Below are 23,469 nucleotides of genomic sequence, written 5' to 3'. Positions count from 1 at the left end.
CTTGGTTGCTGTAACTTTTTTTTCCTTTGAAGTTGCACTTATTTTTCTCAGGGCAGTATTGGACATCCTCAGAATAAAAAACATTTCTCAACACCATTGTATTTGAAAGAGAGCTCGTGACCAAACTTGGCTTTTGTTTATTTGAACTACCTCAAGTGGCTGAAAAATGATTTTGTGCCAACAGTATCTGTATGTGAGCCCAATCTGAACAAGTCTGTCTTGCTTTAATAAAAGTTTAATTGGAAGACATTCAACATTTTGTTTCTATACTGAATTGAAAAGCTTAAAGTTAAATCAGTTAAAGCTAGGTAGCAAACCTTTTAAGTTATGCATATGAAGACTGTCTTATATTCCTCTAGTTATATTTCAAATAAATATATAAAAGGTTCCTCTTTCACTTACTTGTCAAGACTTTGATTCATTTTTCTCTGTAGTTTCCTTAACAGTTAACATAGGCACCTTAATTAGTGTAGGAAAAGTTCCATATTTTGCTTTGGAGATTAGTATGGTCAAACTCTCAAGGAAGCAGAAGCCTGAGTATCGGTCCTAGCAGGCAAGTGAAGGCAGAACTGATTTTCTAAGTACTGTTTTTAAATACATTTGAAAGTCTGAACATAAGTTAGTCGGTTGAAATTGCAAATAGATTTTTATTAAAACAAATTTGTACAAAAATTCTGCCATTTTCTTGAGGCTAAAGAAGAAGAGATTAGTAACTGGTTTCTTATACTGCTGATGTTGAATGTCCCACCAGTATTCCAGTCACCACCAGCAGGAGGCTTATTAGATCTCTGTTATAAGAGAGGCAACACTGTCCAGTTCCCAGACCAGGTGAGTTGAAAGTTAGAAAGGGAAATCTTTAAATGGTTTAAATTGTCATACTTTCAGTGAAGTCACTGGCTGAGGCTCTGCCACAACCTTGCTGAGATTCCTTGGCCTGTGTCTATTTTCCCATTCGTAAAATTAATAGTTTGCTCACATTTGTAGAGTTTTATGGATCTCTGATAAGATGCTGTAAGTGCCAATATTTGACTATCTGTACAGGTACAAGGTGAAAAATATTCTAAATTATTAATGGTCAGTGTAAAACACAGAGCAAAACTGCTGCAGTTTCTTTTAGGATATATCTGTCTTAGTTAAATCTCTGTCATTAAGAATTTTATTTATTCCAACCATTTATATTTATCAACTCTTATACTCATCTCAGGGTGTTGTACAATTACCCACATTAGAATTCAGCATATAAGATTAGTTAAATGCTTTAATAAACATTGCCATCTTGCCTTTTTGACTGTTTTGGAATAATGTACTAAAACATTTTTGCTTTTAATTATAGTAAGATTGTATGGTGAGTGAAGTCTGATGGTATCCCAGTATGGTAACCAAGTGGGGAGGAACAGTGTTTCTTAACTTTTGCTGTCGAAGTTTTGGATGTGATAAAATTCCCTGGTTCAGTTGAATATCCACTTCTGTTGCAGAAGTACACCTCTGCCCCAATATAATGCTGTCCTCGGGAGCCAAAAAATCTTATCACGTTATATTGAACTTGCTTTGATCCGCCGGAGCGCTGCTTTACCGCGTTATATCCAAATTCGGGTTCTGTCGGGTCGCTTTATATCGGGGTAGAGGTGTATGTAGAACTTCTGACAATTTAATTTTTTCCTACTTGTGGCCTGAATCCTGGGACAGATCCTAGCATGAATGGATTAATTAGCTGTAAGCTTGCTATTTTAGGCAGGAAGATACATTATTTATCTTCACTCCTCTTGATGCAGCACACACTCTAGCAGGATCATAGCCAGCCCACAGTATTCTAATTCCTATTAAGATGTCTAATCTTGGATAATAATTAAGTGAGTCAGCTGCTAAGTGGTAATTTAGTTTCCTAACTCACTGGGAGCAAATGTGGGATCTCTTGCAGAAATGGAAGGGAAAATGAGCCTCTCAGTGCTTTATCTACCTGTTTGTGCATGCAGTTTCTCCCAAGTCCCACTGCATCATCAGTACTTTCAGATCAAGTGTGAATCCTCTGTGGCTGGTGTGGGGCTTGCCACAGTCTCCCTTTTTGAAAATTAAGAAAGGTGGGGGTGGGGGGTTGTTTTTTGGCTTTGGACTGGCAGAGAGCAAAAAAAAATTAGGTAGTCAAATGTGTTCAGTGACAAGTATGTGGCTGAAGAAGTCCCAGATTTGGGAGGCCTGCACTACAGGAACCCCAACTGGAGCTGAAAGGCCACCTGGCCAGAGAGGAGCAGCCTGAACTCTGGAGATCACAGGGCAACTTCAGCATCAAACACTAAGGAGATGGGGGAGGACAGCAGCTCCTCCTCCAGCTGGGCTTCTCCTCTCATCTTTGTCATAAGGGTGGAGGAAGCAGTGCTGATTTTTAGATTGCTGTGTTTGGTGGTCACCCAACGCCCAAATGAAGTCCCACTAAATAGACCTTGGCAGCAGAATAGAAGAGACCAAAGTTGAAAAGGCTGAGAGGCAGCAAGATGTAAAGGTGTGGGACGCTAAAGATTGCTGTGCCATTTATGTAAATGTAAATATTCTTTAGTGACTTTGAAAAATGGACTTTGTGCGTTTATGCTCTTCTAATTAAAATGCATTTGGAAGTATTAATTGTAAAAACGTAACAGAGCAACACACATCCATTCTCAGTACTCGAGGCCTCATGCCCAGTGTACTCTTAAAATAGCCGTATGTCTCTACTAGACTATTCTATGGCTTAATGACAAACATACATGGTAAATATATATATTGTATATTTATAAAACTTGGAGAAAGATAGTGAAGAGGTACACACCCTGTTTTGTCCTAAAAATAAATCCCACAGGCTGCAGAAGTTGCAAAATATTTCCACATTTCTTTGGCATACCAAAACATTTTTTCCTTTTAAGTTTTGACATGTGGCCTACAATGCAATTATGAATTTCTCATCTGTCTGAGCCACTCCTTTTCTTCTTGTCGTTGCCTTGTGCTGCCCTGAACTACTCACACTTTGCATCTCCATAATCAGTAGCCATGGTGTGAGTAGATTTGTGGGGGTGTGAGAGAGAGAGAGGGGTGCAGGAGGAGGGAGTGAGAAGTTGATGTATGGAAGTAGAGTTTTGTGCACATGAGAAAAACAGGTTGCAGAGGCAGGCTAGAAAACAATAGAAAATGGGAATGAAACGACAAGACTGATCTACACCCATTCTCTACCTCATTCCTAATTCCCCTTTATTCCAGCAAGTAAAACAAAAGATGATGAGAGTAAGAGCCAGAAAGAGGGAACCCAGACACCACACATGCAGGGGAAGAATGACGAACAAACCAGCAGAGCTACACTAAGTTACATTTTAAAGAAAGCTGGATGCCAGACTGTTACAACACAACCATGTGTGACTATAGAAAATGTGTAGCTAGCAGTGTTTGGCCAGGAGCAGGAGCAATTGGTGAGGATTAAAAATGCACTTCTCCCTCCAAATGTTCAAACTAATAGCCTCAAAACTGGGGGCATCTGTGCCTTTTCCCAAGAACTCAACTAAGTAAGCAGAAGGTACAGCCATCCTGAATTCTTACAGTTTAATTACCAGCAAATCAGAAATCCAGGTAACTCCATTATTAGGCTGTTATTAGTCTCTGCCTGCCCAAGGCTATGCTTCAGTGGGTCTCCCGGAGGGTGATAACCTGCTATTCCACCAGTACAAGGGGAGCAAGCATCTAGCCAAGCCCTTGAACCTTGTGACTGGGCTCTTTCTGCTCCACAGAAATGCTCTGTAGTTAAGCAATGCATAGAGTTAAGAGTGATACCCTATGGACTGAGGCAGAAATGTGTTCCTTGGGCTCTCAGCGATTTCTATTACCATTTGAGTCATGGGGGCTCTTCCAGAATATCAAGCAAGTTAAAGCTTTACGCAGGTTTTTTTCCTCTGTTTATCACCAAATCTTGCTCCCTGAGGATGGAAAGCTATAGCGGCAATGTGCTCGGCACTGAGGGAGGGCCTTGTGATACCTTTAGCTGCAAAGTCCAATATGAACAAACGTGGTACCTCTTTAGCAGCAAAGGAAATCAAGGGTATTTTTGTATGAAGATGAGCATAGTGGGAGACTTGATGGGGCAGGGAAGCAATGGAAGGAGGGAACTTAATGAAATTTGTACTTTCACTATTCTCAAACTTCGTCAAAAAATGCAAGAGCAGCACTAGGACCAACACTGACAGGCCCTAAATGGAATCCCACCTACTCCTCTGTCAAAAAGAGTGAGGCTCTATTGTGTGACATCAGAGATGTCTAAGGGGGTAAAATAGAGGAAAATGAGTGGAATCCTTTATTCTAAGAGGGATCTAGGAAACATGTATTAGGGGTTGATCATTCTGATGTCTATGGTGCAGGCTTGTAGCTGGTTTGATGACACATCTAGTGGTTTGGGCTTTTTTTTTTTAATATAAGATTTACTGGAACTTATGGTATTGTATTTAATTGATGGTTCTTTGTGTATCAGAGTTGCTGGGACTTATCCAAATATGTGTCTGTGCTCTTAGGTGTACCTGAATATAAGTTGGTTTATGAGCCATTCTGTCTGGGTCACCACTGTGAGAAATTGTCCTCACTTGTTTTTACCTGCTAAAATAAAGGTTTGATAGACTGTGCCTAAGCAGGCGAGGAAGCCTGCAGCTTAACCCACTCCTGAATCAGTTGGTGGGCTATGGCCCACTTGGGTGGCAGCCAAAGTGAAAAGCTGCCATCCTCTTGTTTCAAAGGCTTAGGCTCCCGTCCGAGTGCTTCCATTATCTCCTCCAGGCTGAACCAGCCAGCTGCTTCCAACTCCAGTTTGTTCACACTGATCTGGAAAGGATTCAAAATGTATGAAGGACTGTAAATGGCTCTCAAAGCAGCTACCTGGGACTTCATAATTCTTGTATCTACAGGACTTTCTGGCAACAAAGGCTAATGAATTCTGGGTTCCAGTGTATTCTGTGAATGTCTGTTGAAGAGATTTCTCCCCATCTGCCCTAGACTGGGAAGTGATGTGGGAAGACGGACAGGTTAGAGTTAAAGCAAGCCCCAGTTACCACGAATTTTAAACAAGCATAGTCTCACTTATCCTGCAAGTGAGGCTGTTCAGTGGCTTATGTGAAATGAATTAGTAGTATTTGGCTAGCACCAGGTGTTCGCATCATATCTGTTCCTGGGGTGGCAGTCTCCACAAAGGGGCTAAGACCTCAATGGAAATGGAGACTGAATTACTCAGCCATGCAGCAGGCTTGGGAAAGGTGGGTGAGGGAAATTAGCGCTGCACTGCCCATACAGTTCCTGGTTAGTGGATGAATGGAAGACTTCACATCCCAGGAATTATCAGTCCAACACCTTGCACTAAAATGGAATTTGCTTTAAAAAAATTTAAAACTTGCTTCCAAAACAGCCTTTATACTTTAAATATCTATTATGAGACAATGCATTGACCACTTGTTGCCAATAAATTAAAAAATTGCCCCAAGTACAATCTATTGCGCGCTAATATTTTGAGGCTTTGGTTTCCTTTAGAGTAGCAATTAGTCAGTACACACTATTCCATTATCATGCTTGTATTAGTGGTGCTGGTAGAGGAACAAGGAATTTTAGCAATAGGAAATCAAATCAGAGCTTGGGCTGATCTGCAGAGGGTGGACACAGAGTATAGCCGTGTTTGGATCTGGATGTTGGTTCATACACATTGCAGCACAAATACACCATATTTTTGAAACAGAAAAGGAGTATTTTCAAACTTTTAAAAGGATCCCACACTCACTTCAGTAGAACTCATTGAAAGTTGCATTTAAAAGGATTTGACAATGCAGCGGTTCTGTGGATTGGGAAAGGAGAATTCACCAAGCAAGAAAGGTAATAAAATCTTGGGGGCTGCTCACCTTGGTCTGTTGTGGCTGCACCATGGCATGACAAGCTATCATTAGGGAGCTGTTGGGAAAGGGCCAGTGCTGAGATGCAGAATACCACAGAGACTCCACCTCCAATCCCACCTCTTCTGCCACCTCCCGTCGGACTGTCTCCTCCAGAGTCTCACCTGGAAACACTCAAGTTAGTCAGGGACAGCCCCCACATCAGGTAAGGTACTGCTGGCAGGTTTTTCCCAGGATAGTAAAGTACCCCTAGTGCCACACAAAAATGGGGGGGATTTTAGGAATTTTAGGTTTGACTTCCCAAGTAGTATAAGTCGCTGTAAGGTGAGTCATTCTGAGAGCACTTTAGCATCAGGCCACAATAACAAATCCATCAACTATCTTTAGTCCCCTTCAAATTTGCTTTCTGGATACCTCTCCCAGGCACCAAAGACACTCACATAGTAAGGTGGTGGGGGCCATATAAGTATATACTGTAGCTACTCTGATCTTCTTTCATTTTTTAAGCCACTTTCCCTTTCACTCACTAAAAGTACCACACTTTTTCTTGTAAGTTCCCCAACACACCCACTCTCCACCAGCCCAGAAAAAAGATGTAAGAAGAAGAGTCCTTGGATTTTAACTCAAAGGTCTCATACGTGGATATGAGCACAGACAGTGCCCTGTTGCTGAACCCCATGACTTTACCCCTTTTAGAGCTCCTTTCCTCCTTCAGATAAACACAGCAATTTCACACTTCAGCTGGATGAGCAAAGCTGCTCTAGTAACATCCATCCCCTTTTTCCAGAACATCACTTCTGGGCATGACCTTCACTGAACGGGGGGAGCTGCAGGTCTGTGGCTGGTTCCCAGACTCAAGTCTCCCACCATGCAGCACACAATCCTGTTATCAAACACAGTCTTATGCATATGAGTGCAAAACAATACTAGGTCAGAAGCTTTCTTACCCACATCACAGAAGCCTGCTAGAGCACTGTACATCCCCTTTGGGAATGACGCCTGTCGGGCAAGAAGGCACCGGCTCCCATCAGACACCAAAGTGATAACCACTGGGGACATCTAGACAACATACCAAACAGCAAAGCAACTAGGAATCACAGTTCAGACAAACTGATTGTTACATGAAAACTAGAGTAACGTGAGAACACAGACTATTGCTATTGCTTTTTCTAGAAGATTTCAGGGGACATTGGACAAACAAAGAAAAAGTACACAACTAAATAGAAAGCTCTTGCTCTTGAGTTTCACAAATTCCCTCCTATTAAGTCCAACAATTTTGGCTAGTTACCACTGTGATAATATGTCAGTTGTCCCACCATTCAGATGCTGACCTGTGGGTAATAAATTATTCCATTGGTATGGCAAACACGCTTGCTGCCAGCTAGGTTCTTCTGGGTAGGCTGCCCAGTTTTGCTACAGTACTGATGGGTGTCATGCCAACGAAGAAGGGCCTGAGCCTATAAACACCAAAACATAAACACAATCAGTTAACATCAGAACATAGGGCTCATTCAGTGCAGTCATTCCATTCTCCCTGAGTGATACTTTGCCATCCTCTTCCTATCATGCATCCTTGTGGATCAAATCACAGTTCATCAGGTCAGGCAGCCCTGAAAGTGCACATGAAATTAAGGAGCTGCTTTGAAAAGTGTGGCTGTAGTCACACAATGTTTCAAGCTCCTCATTTTGAATTTAAATTACAATCCCTTTCAGCATGTCTAGGAGAGGAGAAGAAAAGGAAGTTGCTGTGTATTGGGATTGAATAGGAACAATAACTGGAATTGAACCATGCCTCTAAGTCAGTGTTTCCCAAACTGTGTTTCACGGAACACGGGTGTTCCGCACGATGTGAATAAGAGTTCTGTGAAAGAATCATAATTTTAAAAAAAGGGTCTTTACATTTTTTTAAATTTTAAATTTGGCATATTTGAAGCATGGTTTACAACTCTTTTTGAATGACTATAATTTAACATAAAACTCTCTTTCCAGTTATTGATAGACCTCGTATTGAATATCATGGCATAAAGAGAACGTGGCACGCACGCATGTTGACGTCTACCCCTTTCGGGCACATTTCAGTTAGTGACATCGTACCCCTTCCGCTTGAGGCTGCGCGAACTGCAGTGGTATGCACACACCATTCTCTTTATGCCATGTTGAATATAACATATTCACTGAACACGTTCAAACCTGTGGGTCTTTACCGTGTGTGCGATAAGCACAACTAAACTAGCTTCGCTCGAAACAATATAAATATTTGTGACAAACAAAATTGGACAAAAATCAGTATTTCTAAATATTGTTACTAAACCTAATCACCATGGATTTGTGGCTAAAAGAAGGAACTTTGAAATGAAAAGCAAGTTCTTCTAGTACTCCAACTGCGGCCGAAATGAATGAGCAAAATATTGTGACATTTCAAAGTGAGGATGAACAATCACAGTCTTTTGTTGCCGAAAAATCTGTTAGTACCAGTGAGTTATCCAAGGTGAAAGAATTTCTACCGAAGTATATCAAAAAGCAAGAAGAAGCAGGTGTTAAAAGACCAAAACGACAGTATGATGAAAGTTATTTGTCTTTTGGTTTTACGTGTGTTGGAAATAAAGATGTTCCTGATGCGCTGTGCATTGTGTGCAACAAAATACTAGCAAACAGTTCACTGGCTCCTGCTAAACTTCGTAGGCATTTGGAAACCAAGCATGCTGAATATAAAGACAAAGATATAAGTTTTTTCAAGAGGAAGCGTGACTTACTTGAAAATTGTAAACTTTTGATGATTAAAATTGCTAAAACAGACAACAAAAGTGCAACAAAGGCATCTTATTGAGTAAGTTACTATATAGTGCTTGCCAGAGAAGCTCACACTATTGGAGAAACACTTATCAAGCCTTGCGCGAAAGATATTGTAACGTGCATGTTGAGTGAACAGTCTGGTAAAAAAAATTGTGCTGTACAGTTGTCAAATAATAGTGTTGCACGCCGTATTAAAGATCTTGCCAATGGCTTGGAAAAAGAGCTAGTTTGCCGACTGAAAATTTGCCATGAGTATTCATTGCAGCTAGATGAGTCCGCTGTTGTTTCAGGACTTACTGTGCTACTAGTATTTGTCCGATATAGATTTAAGAATATTATTGAAGAGGACCTGCTCTTATGTGAATCTCTGCAAAGCAACACAACTGGAGAAGCAATATTCAACTGCATCAACAATTTTATCAGAAAGCATGAAATTAGTTGGGGAAAATGTATTGATATATGTACTGACAGTGCTCGGCAATGATCGGGAAGATGAAGGGAGCTGTAACACGAATCATAAGTGTGGCACCAGAAAGCACTAAGAGCCATTGTGTTCTACATAGACAAGCACTTGCAGTTAAAAAAATACCACCATATCTGAAAATTGTGCTCGATGAAGCAGTACAAATTATCAATTTTGTCAAATCTCGACCACTTCAATCCAGGTTATTTAACATTTTGTGTGAGGAAATGGGTAGTCAGCACAAAGTGCTTCTTTTACATACGGAAGTGAGGTGGCTATCCAGAGGAAAACTGCTTGTGAGGCTTTTTGAGCTTCGTAGTGAACTACTGGTATTCTTCACTTCAGATAATTCAGGATGAAAATTTAATGACTGTCTGACAAATTCCTCATGGCTAATGAGACTTGCGTATCTTGCAGATATTTTTGCAAAATTAAATGAAATTAATCTGTTGCTGCAACGAAAGAATGTGACCATTTTTACTACAATGGATAAAATTTCATTGTTAAAAAAGAAACTGCAATTCTGGGCATCTTCTGTAGAACAGAATAACTTCGACTGCTTCCCTACAGTACATGAATTTTTGACTGAAATAAATTCTACAGCCCTGAAGAAGTTTCCAGCACCATTTTACAGCACTTACGTGACTTGCAGGCCTCTTTATTAGAATATTTTCCTACAACTACTGATAATAATGCTTGGGTTCGAAATCCGTTTGTAATTACAGCCAAACCAGTGGGCTTTACTGCGCACGATTATGAAAGCCTAATTGACTTAATTTCTGACTCTGATTTGAAACAAAAGTTTAAGGATCTTCCACTGAATAATTTTTGGAGCAACCTAATAGAAGAGTACCCTATTGTGGCTAAACGTGCAGTTTGAGTGCTCCTTCCTTTTGCTACAACTTATTTGTGTGAGACGGGATTTTCGTATTATACTGCAACAAAAACCAAATATAGGAATAGACTTGATGCTGCGCCTGACATGAGGATTCAACTTTCCAGCATTATTCCTAATATTAAGCGAATTTGTGATAGGAAAACGCAAAAACACCAATCCTATTAAATCCAAATTTGTATTTCTGTTTATAAAAATAGATTTTCCTAGTGTTTGTGTATATATAAAAACAGGTGTTTTTTAGAAGAACACTGTTTTTAATTTTGACTCTTGCACTTGATTTTGTACTACTTTACACACGCTTTCCAGTTAGAAATTGTTAGTTCAAGTTATTTTAAATTTGTATTTTTGCTTTGTTTTATAAAATAAAATATATTTGAGCATAAATAATGCAATTTTTTGTTTGAAAACCAAACGACTACAAAATAATATAACTGTATATAGGCTAAAAAGTGTTCCGTAGCCAAAAAAGTTTGGAAAACGCTGCTCTAAGTAATGCCTAGACCGGATCTGTTTCTTGCTGTATAGCTCATGTACCACAACTCTTTCAGAAAGGGGAATGATGAGCTATTTCTATTTATGGGCTAATGGACCTGATTGTAGCACACATGCCTTTTGACAGGGCTTCCAAAAATAAATTAGGATATCTGCAGAGTAATGGCTCAAAGAGGAGCAGTTTTAAAAGGTGAACAAAACAATGAGAACACCACTTTATCCTCCTTCAAACCCCTTCTTAGCATTAACTTCTGCTGGGATGCATATAGAAAACTGCCCTCTGATAGTGGTGAGGCAGGTGGCAAGTTGTGATTACTGTGACTATTGCTACTGACTGGTTTGTTACATTTACAAAGTGGGCAGAGAGCTAGTCCATGTTAAATCAGCGTATTATTACTGTTATTCTGTCCTCTTTTCCCAACCACTCACATCTCTGTTTCATCCACCTGTTACATCTTGTCTTTCAGACAGAGGCTGCCATTTTCTATGTGTTTGTACAGTGCCTGGCACAATGTCTCACAAACTGGTGGGGCGCCTAGGTACTTCCACAATATATATAAAATAATAAACTAATGATTGCAAGTGGGAGATCTGGTGCAAACAATCACAATTTCTATACATGAAATATCCTGAATCATACCGAGGACAACAAGGGTGCATCTTTCCCATCTAGTTGAAAGAAAGCCTTCCGTAATTCGGTAAATAACCCCCTCAATTCAGATTCAATGACAGATTTCTCCAAGGATCCTGGAATTGAATAAATCTGAGGGAATCAGAAATTTCAGTTATTACCCCCACCCCACACCCTTCTTTGTTCCTATTAAGAGTGTACAATTTCTGAACATTCCCATAGAGCTGAGGATGACGGAATCATATTAATATGGAAATGACATTACATCAGTCATAATACAGTCCCCAAAAGTTGTGACCTACAAACATACCAACTTTACTAAAATCGAAGAGAGAAGTAATATCATTATATAAAAATTCCCTAAAGTGGCTCCAGTGAAGTCACAGTACCTCCCATCAAGGATGAGAGAGGACTTCCTTCAGAAGCAACTTCTCACCCATCAAGGGCCTAGACAGCATCTCCATCAGTGTGCCTGGGCTTCCTTTACTTGCAGATTTATGTGAACAAATATAGCACCCAATGGGTGAGACATAGATGGAGGCGTAATTCTAACCTAGATCCAGGGCAAAGTATGCCATGCATTCATCTGAACAGCCAATCAGCACCGAGTCCTCTATCATCTGTTCATTCTGTCTGAACTTCCCCAGCATGCTTTTCATTTCTAAACAACAGAGGAAAATAGAGGAGAAAGCTGATAAACTTACACTAAAACAAAAACAACAACAACAGCTTAATATTTAAGGCTCCTACAGACCAGGCCAATGGAACTAGGCCACATCACAGAAGGGATTTCCTATGGCTTGTGGAAAAGGTGTGAGACTGGGAAAGCACCTTGAAATAGCTGATTCATGGTGCTGTTGACAACAGTCCCCTGAAGTGGGGAGAGTAGTAAACCATTATACCTTCCCTTCCAAGGGTAAACCCTCAAGACAAAGCTCACATGTGGGGAAGGGAGGAAAGAGGTATGTGGTGGTTCTAGAACAGAGGTGGGCAAATTACGGCCTACAGGCCACATCCGGCCGGTGGGACCCTCCTGCCCGGCCCCTGAGTTCCTGCCCCGGGAGACTAGCCCTGGGCCCCTCCCCCGCGGTGCCCCCTCCCTCACAGCCTCAGCTCGCTCCACCGCCAGCGCAATACTCTGGGCGGCGGGGCTGCGAGATCCGGGGCAGTGCAGCTGCAGAGCCTGGCCTCACCCAGTGCTCTGTGCTGCGCGGTTGTGTGGTTGGCTCCAGCTGGGCAGCACGGCTGCCTGTCCTGGCACTCTGAGCGGCGCGGCTGTAGCGCTGCCAGCCACCGGTGCTCCAGGCAGCGCGGTAAGGGGGCAGGGAGCAGAGGGGTTGGCTAGAGGGCAGGGGAGTTCGGGGTGGTGATCAGGGGCGGGGGTGTGGATAGGCGTTGGGGCAGTCAGAGGGCGGGGAACAGGGGGGGTTGAATGGGGGCAGGGGTTCCCAGGGGGCAGTCAGGAATGAGAGGGGGGGTTGGATGGAGCAGCGGGGGGCAGCCAGGGGCAGGGGTTCTGGGGGCGGTCAGGAAGAAGGGGTGGTTGGATGGGGTAGGGGTCCCAGGGGGGGCAGTCAGGAATGAGAGGAGGGGTTGGATTAGGTGGCAGGGGGCAGTCAGGGACAGGGGTTCTGGGGGCAGTCAGGGGACAAGGAACAGGGGGGGTTGGATGGGGCAGGAGTCCCAGGGGGGCAGTCAGGAAGGAGGGGGGGGTTGGATGGGGTAGGGGTTCGGGGGGGGCTGTCAGGGGACAGGGAATGGGGAGGGGTTGGATGGGGCAGGAGTCCCGGGGGGGGGGGCATCAGGGGGTGAGAAGCAGGAGCGGTCAGATAGGGGACAGGGTGGGGCCGGGCCACGTCTGGCCTCAGGCAAAAAGTTTGCCCACCCCTGTTCTAGAATGAAAGGAGTCAGGTGGAAATAAAGAATCCAGTTTATCCACCGGCTTTTGGACCATGATTGTGCAGAGCAAGAAGAGCATACAGTCTAGTACTCGGGGACCTACAATGTGCCTCTCCCCTACAATTATTTGTGTCTCAGAATGTATTGTATTTCCACCAAAGAAACTCTCCCAAGTTATACACCTTCCTTGTCAACTTTATATCTCACTTATAAACCATTAGCTTCAAAGGAAATGGCCCCACATATTTAAACCTGATTAAAAATATTGTCTCTAAATAAATATTAGTAAATGGATTAGACCTGTGTAGATACTATTTATACTTACAAAGAATTAGTTCATGTCCATTGGCCAAGGCTTTAGATGGTAATCCTAAACACAGTTATTTGATGTTAATAAATAATACCCTGAACATAAAGTGGAGAACACTCTCCCATATGACTTAATAAATTTCCTGATTCTTCATCATGATCAGTCTGAGATAAAGATACAAAGCTCTAAGATCTTTACAACATACATGGTATCAACTAAAATCTGGTTAGTGGAAGAAACTTGGGTGTACATCGTTTTGGCTGGTTAATCTACAAAGATGTTTACTATTGACCATCAGCTTACCTGCTACACTTATCTGTGGTGCCAAGTACTTGCTCCCAACTTTCTTAAGGAATGGAGAGAGATTGTGAAAGAGGTAGAATGTTCCTGAGTTCTGGGCTTGCCTACAGATGCCATCATCTTCCTTTAGCTCAAACAAGTATCTGCAATTGTGAAAGAATCAGGAAGATCATTGCAAGACCAAGCCTAGATCAGGAATGGTACACTCATTATTAACAGAGAAATGGAACAGAATGCATGATATAGTATCTTTCATATTCAGGGGCAGCCCTAGACTAGCTGCCAGCAACTGGCGCCCTAGGAGAACCATGCAATCGGCACCTCCCACCCCCAAGCCCCAAGGGCAGATCTAGGCTGAGGTTTTTGGTAAACTGGGAAATATTTTGCCCCTTTTTTCCTTTTAAAGTTTTTTAAGCATTTTTTTTTTAAACAGAGGCTTAATTATTCAGTTTGTCCATCCGTCCGTCTGTCTAACCAATGTTTCTGAGATCAGATAAAATAGACACACAAAATTTTCAGAATAGATTTGTACACGACAGCTAGATGATTCATAGACTCTAGGACTGGAAGGGACCTCGAGAGGTCATCGAGTCCAGTCCCCTGCCCTCATGGCAGGACCAAATACTGTCTAGACCATCCCTGATAGACATTTATCTAACCTACTCTTAAATATCTCCAGAGATGGAGATTTCACAACCTCCCTAGGCAGTTTATTCCAGTGTTTAACCACCCTGACAGTTAGGAACTTTTCCTAATGTCCAACCTAAACCTCCCTTGCTGCAGTTTAAGCCCATTGCTTCTTGTTCTATCCTTAGAGGCTAAGATGAACAAGTTTTCTCCCACCTTCTTATGACACCCTTTTAGATACCTGAAAACTGCTATCATGTCTCCTCTCAGTCTTCTCTTTTCCAAACTAAACAAACCCAATTCTTTCAGCCTTCCTTCATAGGTCATGTTCTCTAGACCTTTAATCATTCTTGTTGCTCTTCTCTGGACCCTCTCCAATTTCTCCACATCTTTCTTGAAATGCAGTGCCCAGAACTGGACACAATACTCCAGTTGAGGTCTAACCAGCGCAGAGTAGAGCGGAAGAATGACTTCTCGTGTCTGGCTCACAACACACCTGTTAATGCATCCCAGAATCACGTTTGCTTTTTTTGCAACAACATTACACTGTTGACTCATATTTAGCTTGTGGTCCACTATAACCCCTAGATCCCTTTCTGCTGTACTCCTTCCTAGACAGTCTTTTCCCATTCTGTATGTGTGAAACTGATTGTTCTTTCCTAAGTGGAGCACTTTGCATTTGTCTTTATTAAACTTCATTCTGTTTACCTCAGACCATTTCTCCCTTGTCCAGATCATTTTGAATTTTGACCCTATCCTCCAAAGCAGTTGCAATCCCTCCCAGTTTGGTATCATCTGCAAACTTAATAAGCATACTTTCTATGCCAATATCTAAGTCATTGATGAAGATATTGAACATGGGATATTTCAGTCACATTTCAAATAAAAATGCATTAAAAATGTTCATTATAATTTTTATTATTACAAATCCAAAATCATCTATTACGCTCTCCTGCTTTAACTGCCATTACCACCACATCCAATATAGAAAGAAATAAGAAAACTCTTCAATGAACTTTAACCTGTATTTACAAAAAACTCCAAATAAAAAAAATACTCTGTGCTCTTAAAACATGACTTTTCTTGCTTTAAGTTTTGAAAATTCAGTCACTAGTTCTTTTAGATCCAGTTTTCTAGTTATTTCATGCTCTATTGACATTGTGGCAAGTCCAACAAGTCTCTCTTGCACCATTATTGAACGCAGATATGTTTTTATCAATTTTAACTTTGAGAAGCTACGTTCCCCACGAGCTACAGAAACTGGCAAAGTTAAAAGAATGCGTAGAGCTATAAAAATGTTTGGAAAACTGTCTGTGAGTTTATTTTCACAGACTTCAGTACTTCTTCAGGAGTGGAATGTTTCTTAAGTCGTCTTGAAAAAGCCTGAAGCTCACTAAACAAATCTATAGTATCAATGTCTTTTGAATTTTCATGAGTCAATGCTGACTCCAGTTTTATACAAAATTCTCTTATCTGTTTTGCTGTTTTCTTTTGCAAGTTGGAGATAACATATAGAAAGCCAAACACTGACTCTAGCTGCTGCATCTGTTGAAATCTTTCGTCAACCGAGTGAATAGCAGTATGAAGGACTGTGAAGTAGAAATTCACTTTGAACCTTTGCTTTGGGTTCTGAATGGGTGTGTCTCGTCCTTCATACGAAAACTGCTGTTTCTTTTGCCAAATGCGAACTGGCACTGGTTAAAATTCTGTCAGAAAGTCTATTTCTTCAGCAAGCTCAAGAGAATCTACCAGTGTTCTTTCAAACACTTCATCACTTCTGAATTCCTCCAGAATATTTTTAGTTTGCTGCAGTTTTTGAATAGCAGAATGTATGTTCAAGTTCTTTTCCTGAAGCTGCTTACTAGTGAGGTTAATCTCGAAAAGGATATTATACCACAAAATGAGTGAAGTCACAAATTTTAACTTGGAAAGGCCATTTGCAAAAGCTTCCGCATTTGAACGTGCCGTATTGCCAGATGATCCAATAAAGGTAGTATCATCAGAAATTTCAATTAGGGCATTATAAATGTTTCCAAGTTCATAGTGAAGAGGCTTCAAAGCATCAGTGCGACTCTCCCATCTTGTCTGACTAAGTGGTTTCACAGTTAGAGAATTCACATGGCGAGTCAGAATCTCCCAATGGCGTGTTGAGCCTGAGAAAAACACATAAACATGTTGCACCAGGTCAAAGAAGCTGCTTGCCTCCAAACAGCATCTAGCAGCATCATTGACAACCAAATTCAGAGAATGTGCGCTGCAAGGAACGAAAATGGCCCTAGGATTGATTTCCATCATTCTCCTTTGCACACCATTGTCTTTACCCTTCATATTACTCCCATTATCATAGCCTTGGCCACATAAGTTTTCAACAAATAATGACATTGTTTCAAGCTTTTGTAGAATAGTTTCAGTCATAAATGCTCCAGTCGTCTCCTTCAGTGGTACGAAACCCCAAAAATGTTCCTTTATGAGCACTTCAACATTATCTTCATCTGCAGACTTTTCCATATCCACAAAACGAATGATCATCGTCATTTGTTCAACATGACTCACATCTGGTGTACAGTCCAGTATTATTGAAAAGTATTTTGCAGAATGGGCAGCTTCTACAATTTTCTTTTTAATGGCATTTGCTAGGATTTGAATCAGTTCATTCTGCATATTTTGTCCTAAGTAATGAACCTGTGTTTCATGATCACTTATTTTACGTAGATGCTCCTTCATGACTGGATCAAACAAAGCTAGGTATTCAACAAATTTTAAAAAGTTTCCATTACATGGAGTGTATAATTTTTCATTTCTACTGTGGCCACGGACTGCTAAATTTTGCCCACTAAGTACTCTCACTAAAGCAATCAGACGCTCTAATATTTGTTGTCAATATTCTTCTTTTTCCTTGATCACACGTAAATTTTCTTCAACAATAGTTTTTCCTTTTTTCAATCGTAATTAAAGCTCTTTCCAATTTTGAAAACTTTCCAAATGTTCTGTACTTCTTTCATGTGAAGAGAGAATTGAAGATATGTTTTTCCAGTCTTTCAAACCATTTTCAGTAAGTGATGTACCAATTACTTGATTTCTAAACAACTTGCAGCAAAAGCAAAACACAGAGTCCTTTGACACTGAATATTGTACCAGTTTCGATGAATTTCTTCCCCATTAATGAGTTTCATCTTGTAATGCTGAGCAGAGAATTTTCTTTTAGTTCCATCCTTAGGGAAGGGAAATTCATAAACTTGTTCGGGTCCATGTTCCATGAGAATTTGCCGCACATTGTCATCACATCTGGGCCATGAAGCTGGGTCCCTATACTGTCACTTGTTTGTAACTTCCTCATCCTTTCTTCCTTCTACTTCATTTACTTCAATTTCTGCATGTGATTCTGAAGGTGAATAAATTTGCTCCACTTCCATATCAGTCTGATTATGTGAGCTTCCTTCATCTAGAAGTTTCCATCATCTTGAGTTTCCAAACTGCATTTTTGTGGAGTGAGCTACCCTCATCTCAAAGTAATATACCTTCATCTTGATCAGGGGTTCTCAAACTGGGGGTCAGGACCCCTCGGGGGGTTGCAAGTTTATTACATGGGGGGGTCACGAGCTATCAGCCTCCACCCCAAACCCCGCTTTGCCTCCAGCATTTCTAATGGTCTTAAATATATTTTAAAGTGTTTTTAATTTATAAGCGGGGTCACTCTCAGAGGCTTTTTATGTGAAAGGGGTCACCAATACAAAAGTTTGAGAACCACTGATCTTGATGTTCCAAACTGCTTCCATGCCGATGTGAGCTAACCTCCTCTCCAAGTAAAATTCCTTCATCTGGATGCTGTGAACTGTTTTCATCTTTATTTGGATTAAAGAGAAGATATTTCAGGAAGGATCCCTGCTGTTTTGCTTGGTCCTTTTCCTTCTCAGCCTTTCGTTTACAATACTCAGCTCCTGAGGGTTTTTTTCTTCCTCTTTCTGCCATGGGCCATTTGAATATTGTTATGTTCTGTGCTCCCAACTGCAAGCATTATAGCATTAAGGATGGCTGACACACCACATGGTTGGTGATTTAAATCACATTGCAGCCATCCCAACACGTCTTTTCACTGCTTAAAGGTTCAATGATTAGTAACATACACTCACTTACCTATTAAAACAGTTAGTTACAGCGTTTACACGGAAACAAAATGACCTTTTTCGACATTGTAACCCAACACCGGTTGTTTGAAAAGTAATCCCCTTCCTCACAGTTACCTGCTTGAGGTGTGACGTCATCACTTTCCTAGTCTATAGTGTTAACGCTGTTACTTTTCTTTTATGGACCTTATTTATTACATGTGAACCAGTTATAACAAAGAAAAGTTCATAATTATACAGCCTGATAATAATGCTAAGGTTTAATAACACTTAAAGATATTCACATTTTGGATTTATAATGCTGAAAGACATTATTCTTTGGCACCAAGAAACATAATTTTCTGCAGTATTCGCTCAATTCTTAACCATCTACCTGCGACGTGTGTTAAAATGACCATTTGACATGTATCAACTTGCGATATCTTCGCTCTACATGAATTTCCAGCTATGCGACCTTGATGTATATTCAAGTTAGGTGTCACTAGCATTGCAGCTCTTGCCACTGGCAGATGTGTTTCACTGTGGCTGAGTTATTGCTTATCAAAATTGCGGAGTGGGTCATCTTGACCCTATGTCGCAAATTGCATTTTTTTTGCTAAAATATTATTTATTTTTGCAGTAAATATTTGACGTAGTAATAAATTTTCAGAAATGTAGAGAAAAGAATTATAATTCATATTCCGTCCATACACGCACGGGAATTGAAATAATGACATCTTTGTTATTTTATTTGTATTTGTTTTTCATCTTTTTCTTTTATTTATTTATTTATTTGTTTTATTTTTTTCCTCTAATTTGGCGCCCCATTTAACGTGGCACCCTAGGCAACCGCCTAGTTTGCCTATATGGACAGGCCGCCCCTGTTCATATTCCAGATATTTCCAAAGCTTTGTAGAGCAAGATGCTAGTTATTGGTGGGTAGTGACTGTACAGGTGAAGGCAGAACAATCATGCACTCACTAACACCTCACAAGCAGCCTTTAATGTCAGACATTATTTTCAAACACACTATAACCCACCCCCCAAAATATGTCCTCTATTTTATACACATAATCATTTCTGTGAAGAAATAGAATAGATGTCTTTCTACCTCACAAAGGTGCTCGGAGCCCGGAGGATCCTACTCCTCATTTGTATTGTATTTCCCCACTTCTGAAGGCTCTACGTGATGTTTGACTGGCTTTACAAACAAGGAAGGCTGGATATGTCTACTCTTAAGTAAGTCAACACAGCTCCTAATTTGGATGACTGGATCAATTTGGATGACTGGATCACTGAGCAATATGAGGCTCTCCCTGCCCTGCTGATTCAGGAGGTAAAGATGAAGCTCAACTCTTGAAAAAAGACACTCCATGTTGGACTTTTCTACACTACGGAAATGAATCGTAGTTGATGATGGATGGCAGAAACTGCTTTCCTCAAACTGTTTGAAGTAGTGCTGAAAACTGTTGTTGAACTGATGATCAAGTTCAAGGAATATTTGAGAAACTTCACTGCTAGCATGCTTTCCTACAGTAGGAATTGATTCAGTTTACCTGACTTCAGCAGTTTTCAGCACTATTAGAAGGAACCTGGGCCTTTTGACACCTGTTGTGTAGACAGTGTAGTGCACTGTGTTATCACTGGACTATAGGATTAGCCACAGATGCAGAATTTTAGCAAGAACACATATGGAACACTGGATACATGAGCACCAAGCTCTGGTCTTCCCACTCTGTAACAGAAATAAGATAAGAACTTACCGCATTTTTCTAACATAGGTAGAGTGTAACCTGCACCACAGAGAGGGAGTTCTGTATACACCTTGATAAATCATAGCTCTCACCAGAACCTGAGAGAAGCTGCCTCTGACCAAAACAAAAGCATAGCATGCAGTGTAATGAATCTCTACGAATGGGTTTAAAAAGGGACAATGTTCCAATGTAAAAAAGAAATATATCTCTCTTCTACAGAATCCATAGGATGCAGAGGGCACACTTCCTAAAATATTGTTCAGTTTGGCCTTGGGCTTCATCCACACCCCAGGAACCTCATTATCCTAACTCAGTTTTATACACTTTTCAAAGGCAGTTCCAAAATAGCTGTGTATATATATATTTGCACAGAGAGAGAGAAAGAGTTTGTGTTGGTCAAGAAGTTCTTGCAGAAATTGCTGTAAACAAAGATTAAATTGTGCTGTCCTAATGTGTGTGTCTCTGTGATTAAGGATAATAAAGTTAATTACTATGTTGTCTGTTTTCTAAAGAAAGCTATTCCAGCTCATCAAACTGAACATCCTAATGCAACAACCAGAAAATCTATTGGGAATGCAATAATGACAGTGAAGAATTAAAGACAAAATATCAGATGCAGAAGAGAACTCCCCAAGTTAGAAGGAAGACAGCAGTTGCAGCTGCATCAGTCTCTCTAGGTAGTTGATGATTTTGTACCAAAGAAACCTGCCACACTTTTAGCTGAGACAATTACATAACTCACTTTGCCTTCTGGGTAGTTGTCTTCCTGACATTTTGGAGTTGAGGGCAACATTATCTATAGTGTCTTTTCTGAAGAATTGATGAACAGTGATTCTTAATTAAGTATTAAATATTTGGCTCTTATATAGCACTTCCTAACCATAGATCGCAAAGCATTTTACAAAGAAGTTAAGTACCACTAGCCTCATTCATAGGTGCTGGAACTAGGGATGGCTTGAAGTAATTTCCATTATATACAAGGTTTATAATTTGGTTCAATGGCTCTCAGCACCCCCACTATAAAAATTGTTCCAGCACCCCAGCCTCATTTTACAGATGGAGAAATTTAATCAACGGAAAAGAAGATTCTGTGGATACTCCATGCAATTCTACACTAGCCATTATGGCGAGTACTCTGTTCCTGACACTTGGCCCACAGAAATGGGAACTTATAAAAATATTGCAAAACTGTGTACATGATTATGACATGAAATTACTGAAAGAGTTTAATTGTCTCAATGATCAGATTTGAAAGGGATCTTAGGTGTCGGGTTAAAAATTATGTGGCTCTAGCAGGAACCAGTCTTTGATCTTTGTTTCTCCATCCCTACTACTCCCAGATCAGTTGGGATTCATTTTTTTTCTGGTGTAATACTGGATGAACTGCTTGCAGTCTGAGATTTGGGACGAGATTTGGATTGATCCTGGGAACCAGCAAGGCATTTCTGTTTTATTCCTTTTCCTGGTTTGGATGCTATGGAGCAGCACTGTCTCCTCCTGATTCCACCACCAGATGTATGTTCATCAAAGTACCAGGCAATTTTCATCCCTGGGATACCATCATTGACTTCAGTGGAGTCACAGCAAGGTTGAATTTTGGCCATCTTTTTTAAGGCCCTTCCTTCCAGCCCTTATATAATAACTTTTGTTAAGTACTAGCAAATTTTTTAAAATGGAAAATAGCTCCCCTTACTTTCACAAAATTAATTTGGAAGCATTGTGAGCTCTATACATGGTATCATTACTTGCAGGATTCTATTAAATGGAACATTTTGATAGACCATGGGTGGGCAAACTTTTTGGCCTGAGGGCCACATTGGGGTTCCAAAACTGTATGGAGGGCCGGGTAGGGAAGGCTGTGCCTCCCCAAACAGCCTGGCCCCCACCCCCTATCCACTCCCTTCCACTTCCTGTCCCCTGACTGCCCCCCTCAGAACCCATGACCTATCCAAACCCCCCCCCCCCCCGCTCCTTGTCCCCTGACCGTCCCTGCCCCCCCAGGACCTCACCCCCTATCAACCCCCCCGCTCCCTGTCTGCCCTGACCCCTATCCACACCCCCATACCCTGACAGGCCCCACACGCCTATCCAATCCCCCCGTTCCCTGTCCCCTGACTGCCCCCCCTGGGATCCCCCTGTCCCTTATCCAACCCCCTCTTCCCCCACCACCACTCAGAGTACCAGGACAGGCTGCCGCGCCGCCCGGCCAGAGCCAGCTACGCTACCGTGCAGTCTAGACTAGAGCAGCGGGGCAGGCCGGTGGCTCACGCAACGGTGCTGCCTGGCAGGAACTCGCAGCCCCGCCGCCCAGAGCACTGGCAGCACAGCGAGCTGAGGCTGCGGGAGAGGAGGGACAGCAGGGAAGGGCCGGGGCCTAGCTTCCCCGGCCGGGAGCTCAAGGGCCGGGCAGGATGGTCTCGCGGGTTGGATGTGGCCTGCGGGCTGTTGTTCGCCCACCTCTGATCTAGTCTGTGAAAATCCCAAACACAGCATAAAGTTTAAGTGCAGATCAGTGTAGGAGTTAATAGAAAACTCTGTACTTGGCTCTAGAATGGACAGCTGGGAGAGGGTTCAGAATCTGACTGCAGAGGGCAATAACTCGTTCTTATAATAATAAAATGCAAAATCAGGAGATGAGAAAACTTTAACTCCTTAATTCTTTGGAGCCACAAGAAGCATGGTTTGTATTTAACAATAATGAATTCAGGAGCTCTCAGGGCTTATGCACATTCAGATCTGCTATCCTGTCAATCCTGTTTATGTTGTATGCCCTGAGTAGGTGGGTGTAAGTCAATTCAAGTCCACACATTTCTGGTACTTACTGTAGTCAGTGCAGAAGGAATGCTACCTCGGACAGCAGGAAGCGCTTTGTAAAAGTCACACGCTGATGCACAGGATGTTAAACGAAATGCAGCTTGTCTATCAATCTGCACTACATTTTTCAGAATGCCTTTCCCCACAGGGAGCTCTGGGAAGTGTAGTTCCACAAAGACTGCTTCAGAAGCCTCTCTCACTGTGGAGTCTGTGTTTGACAGTTCACTGTACATTTGCTCGTATTTTTCTTAACTCTGTGCATTAGTGGTGCTTTCTTGTAGTGAATTATTGATTTTTTACTAACAATTCATTAAATCAGAGAACCAATTCGCTAGATTCCCCCAAAACAAAGATGTAACAGACAACAGCAATGCTAGTGCTGTGTTTTGATCTATTTTTATAGAACACAGTAGTATTTTTTTAAGTTTTATCTTTTTTTGTGTCTGAAATGTGAGAAAACTATTTTAATGAGTAAGGTTAAGGATCTGAATCCTCCCTTTGCCCTTAAT

At 41.4% G+C, this 23,469-nt stretch overlaps 1 protein-coding gene across 1 annotated transcript; it reads right to left on the bottom strand.

Moving 5' to 3' along the window:
• Positions 1 to 627: 627 nt before the first annotated feature.
• Positions 628 to 22,995, bottom strand: NUDT13 (nudix hydrolase 13). Its single transcript, XM_054035890.1, has 9 exons — positions 22,969 to 22,995; positions 20,156 to 20,260; positions 13,666 to 13,805; positions 11,707 to 11,814; positions 11,163 to 11,269; positions 7,208 to 7,333; positions 6,824 to 6,935; positions 5,886 to 6,040; positions 628 to 4,824 (listed from the first exon to the last, which is right to left on the bottom strand). Exons 2-9 carry the CDS (start codon positions 20,227 to 20,229, stop codon positions 4,630 to 4,632), a joined length of 1,017 nt encoding a protein of 338 aa, XP_053891865.1. The 5' UTR covers positions 20,230 to 20,260; positions 22,969 to 22,995; the 3' UTR covers positions 628 to 4,629.
• Between the last annotated feature and the right edge of the window lie 474 nt (positions 22,996 to 23,469).

The sequence above is a fragment of the Malaclemys terrapin genome, chromosome 7 (assembly GCF_027887155.1).
Source record: "Malaclemys terrapin pileata isolate rMalTer1 chromosome 7, rMalTer1.hap1, whole genome shotgun sequence".
NCBI lineage: Eukaryota > Metazoa > Chordata > Testudines > Emydidae > Malaclemys > Malaclemys terrapin.
The sequence above is the reverse complement of the archived record's forward strand: the minus strand, read 5'-3'. Positions and strand labels throughout refer to the sequence as shown.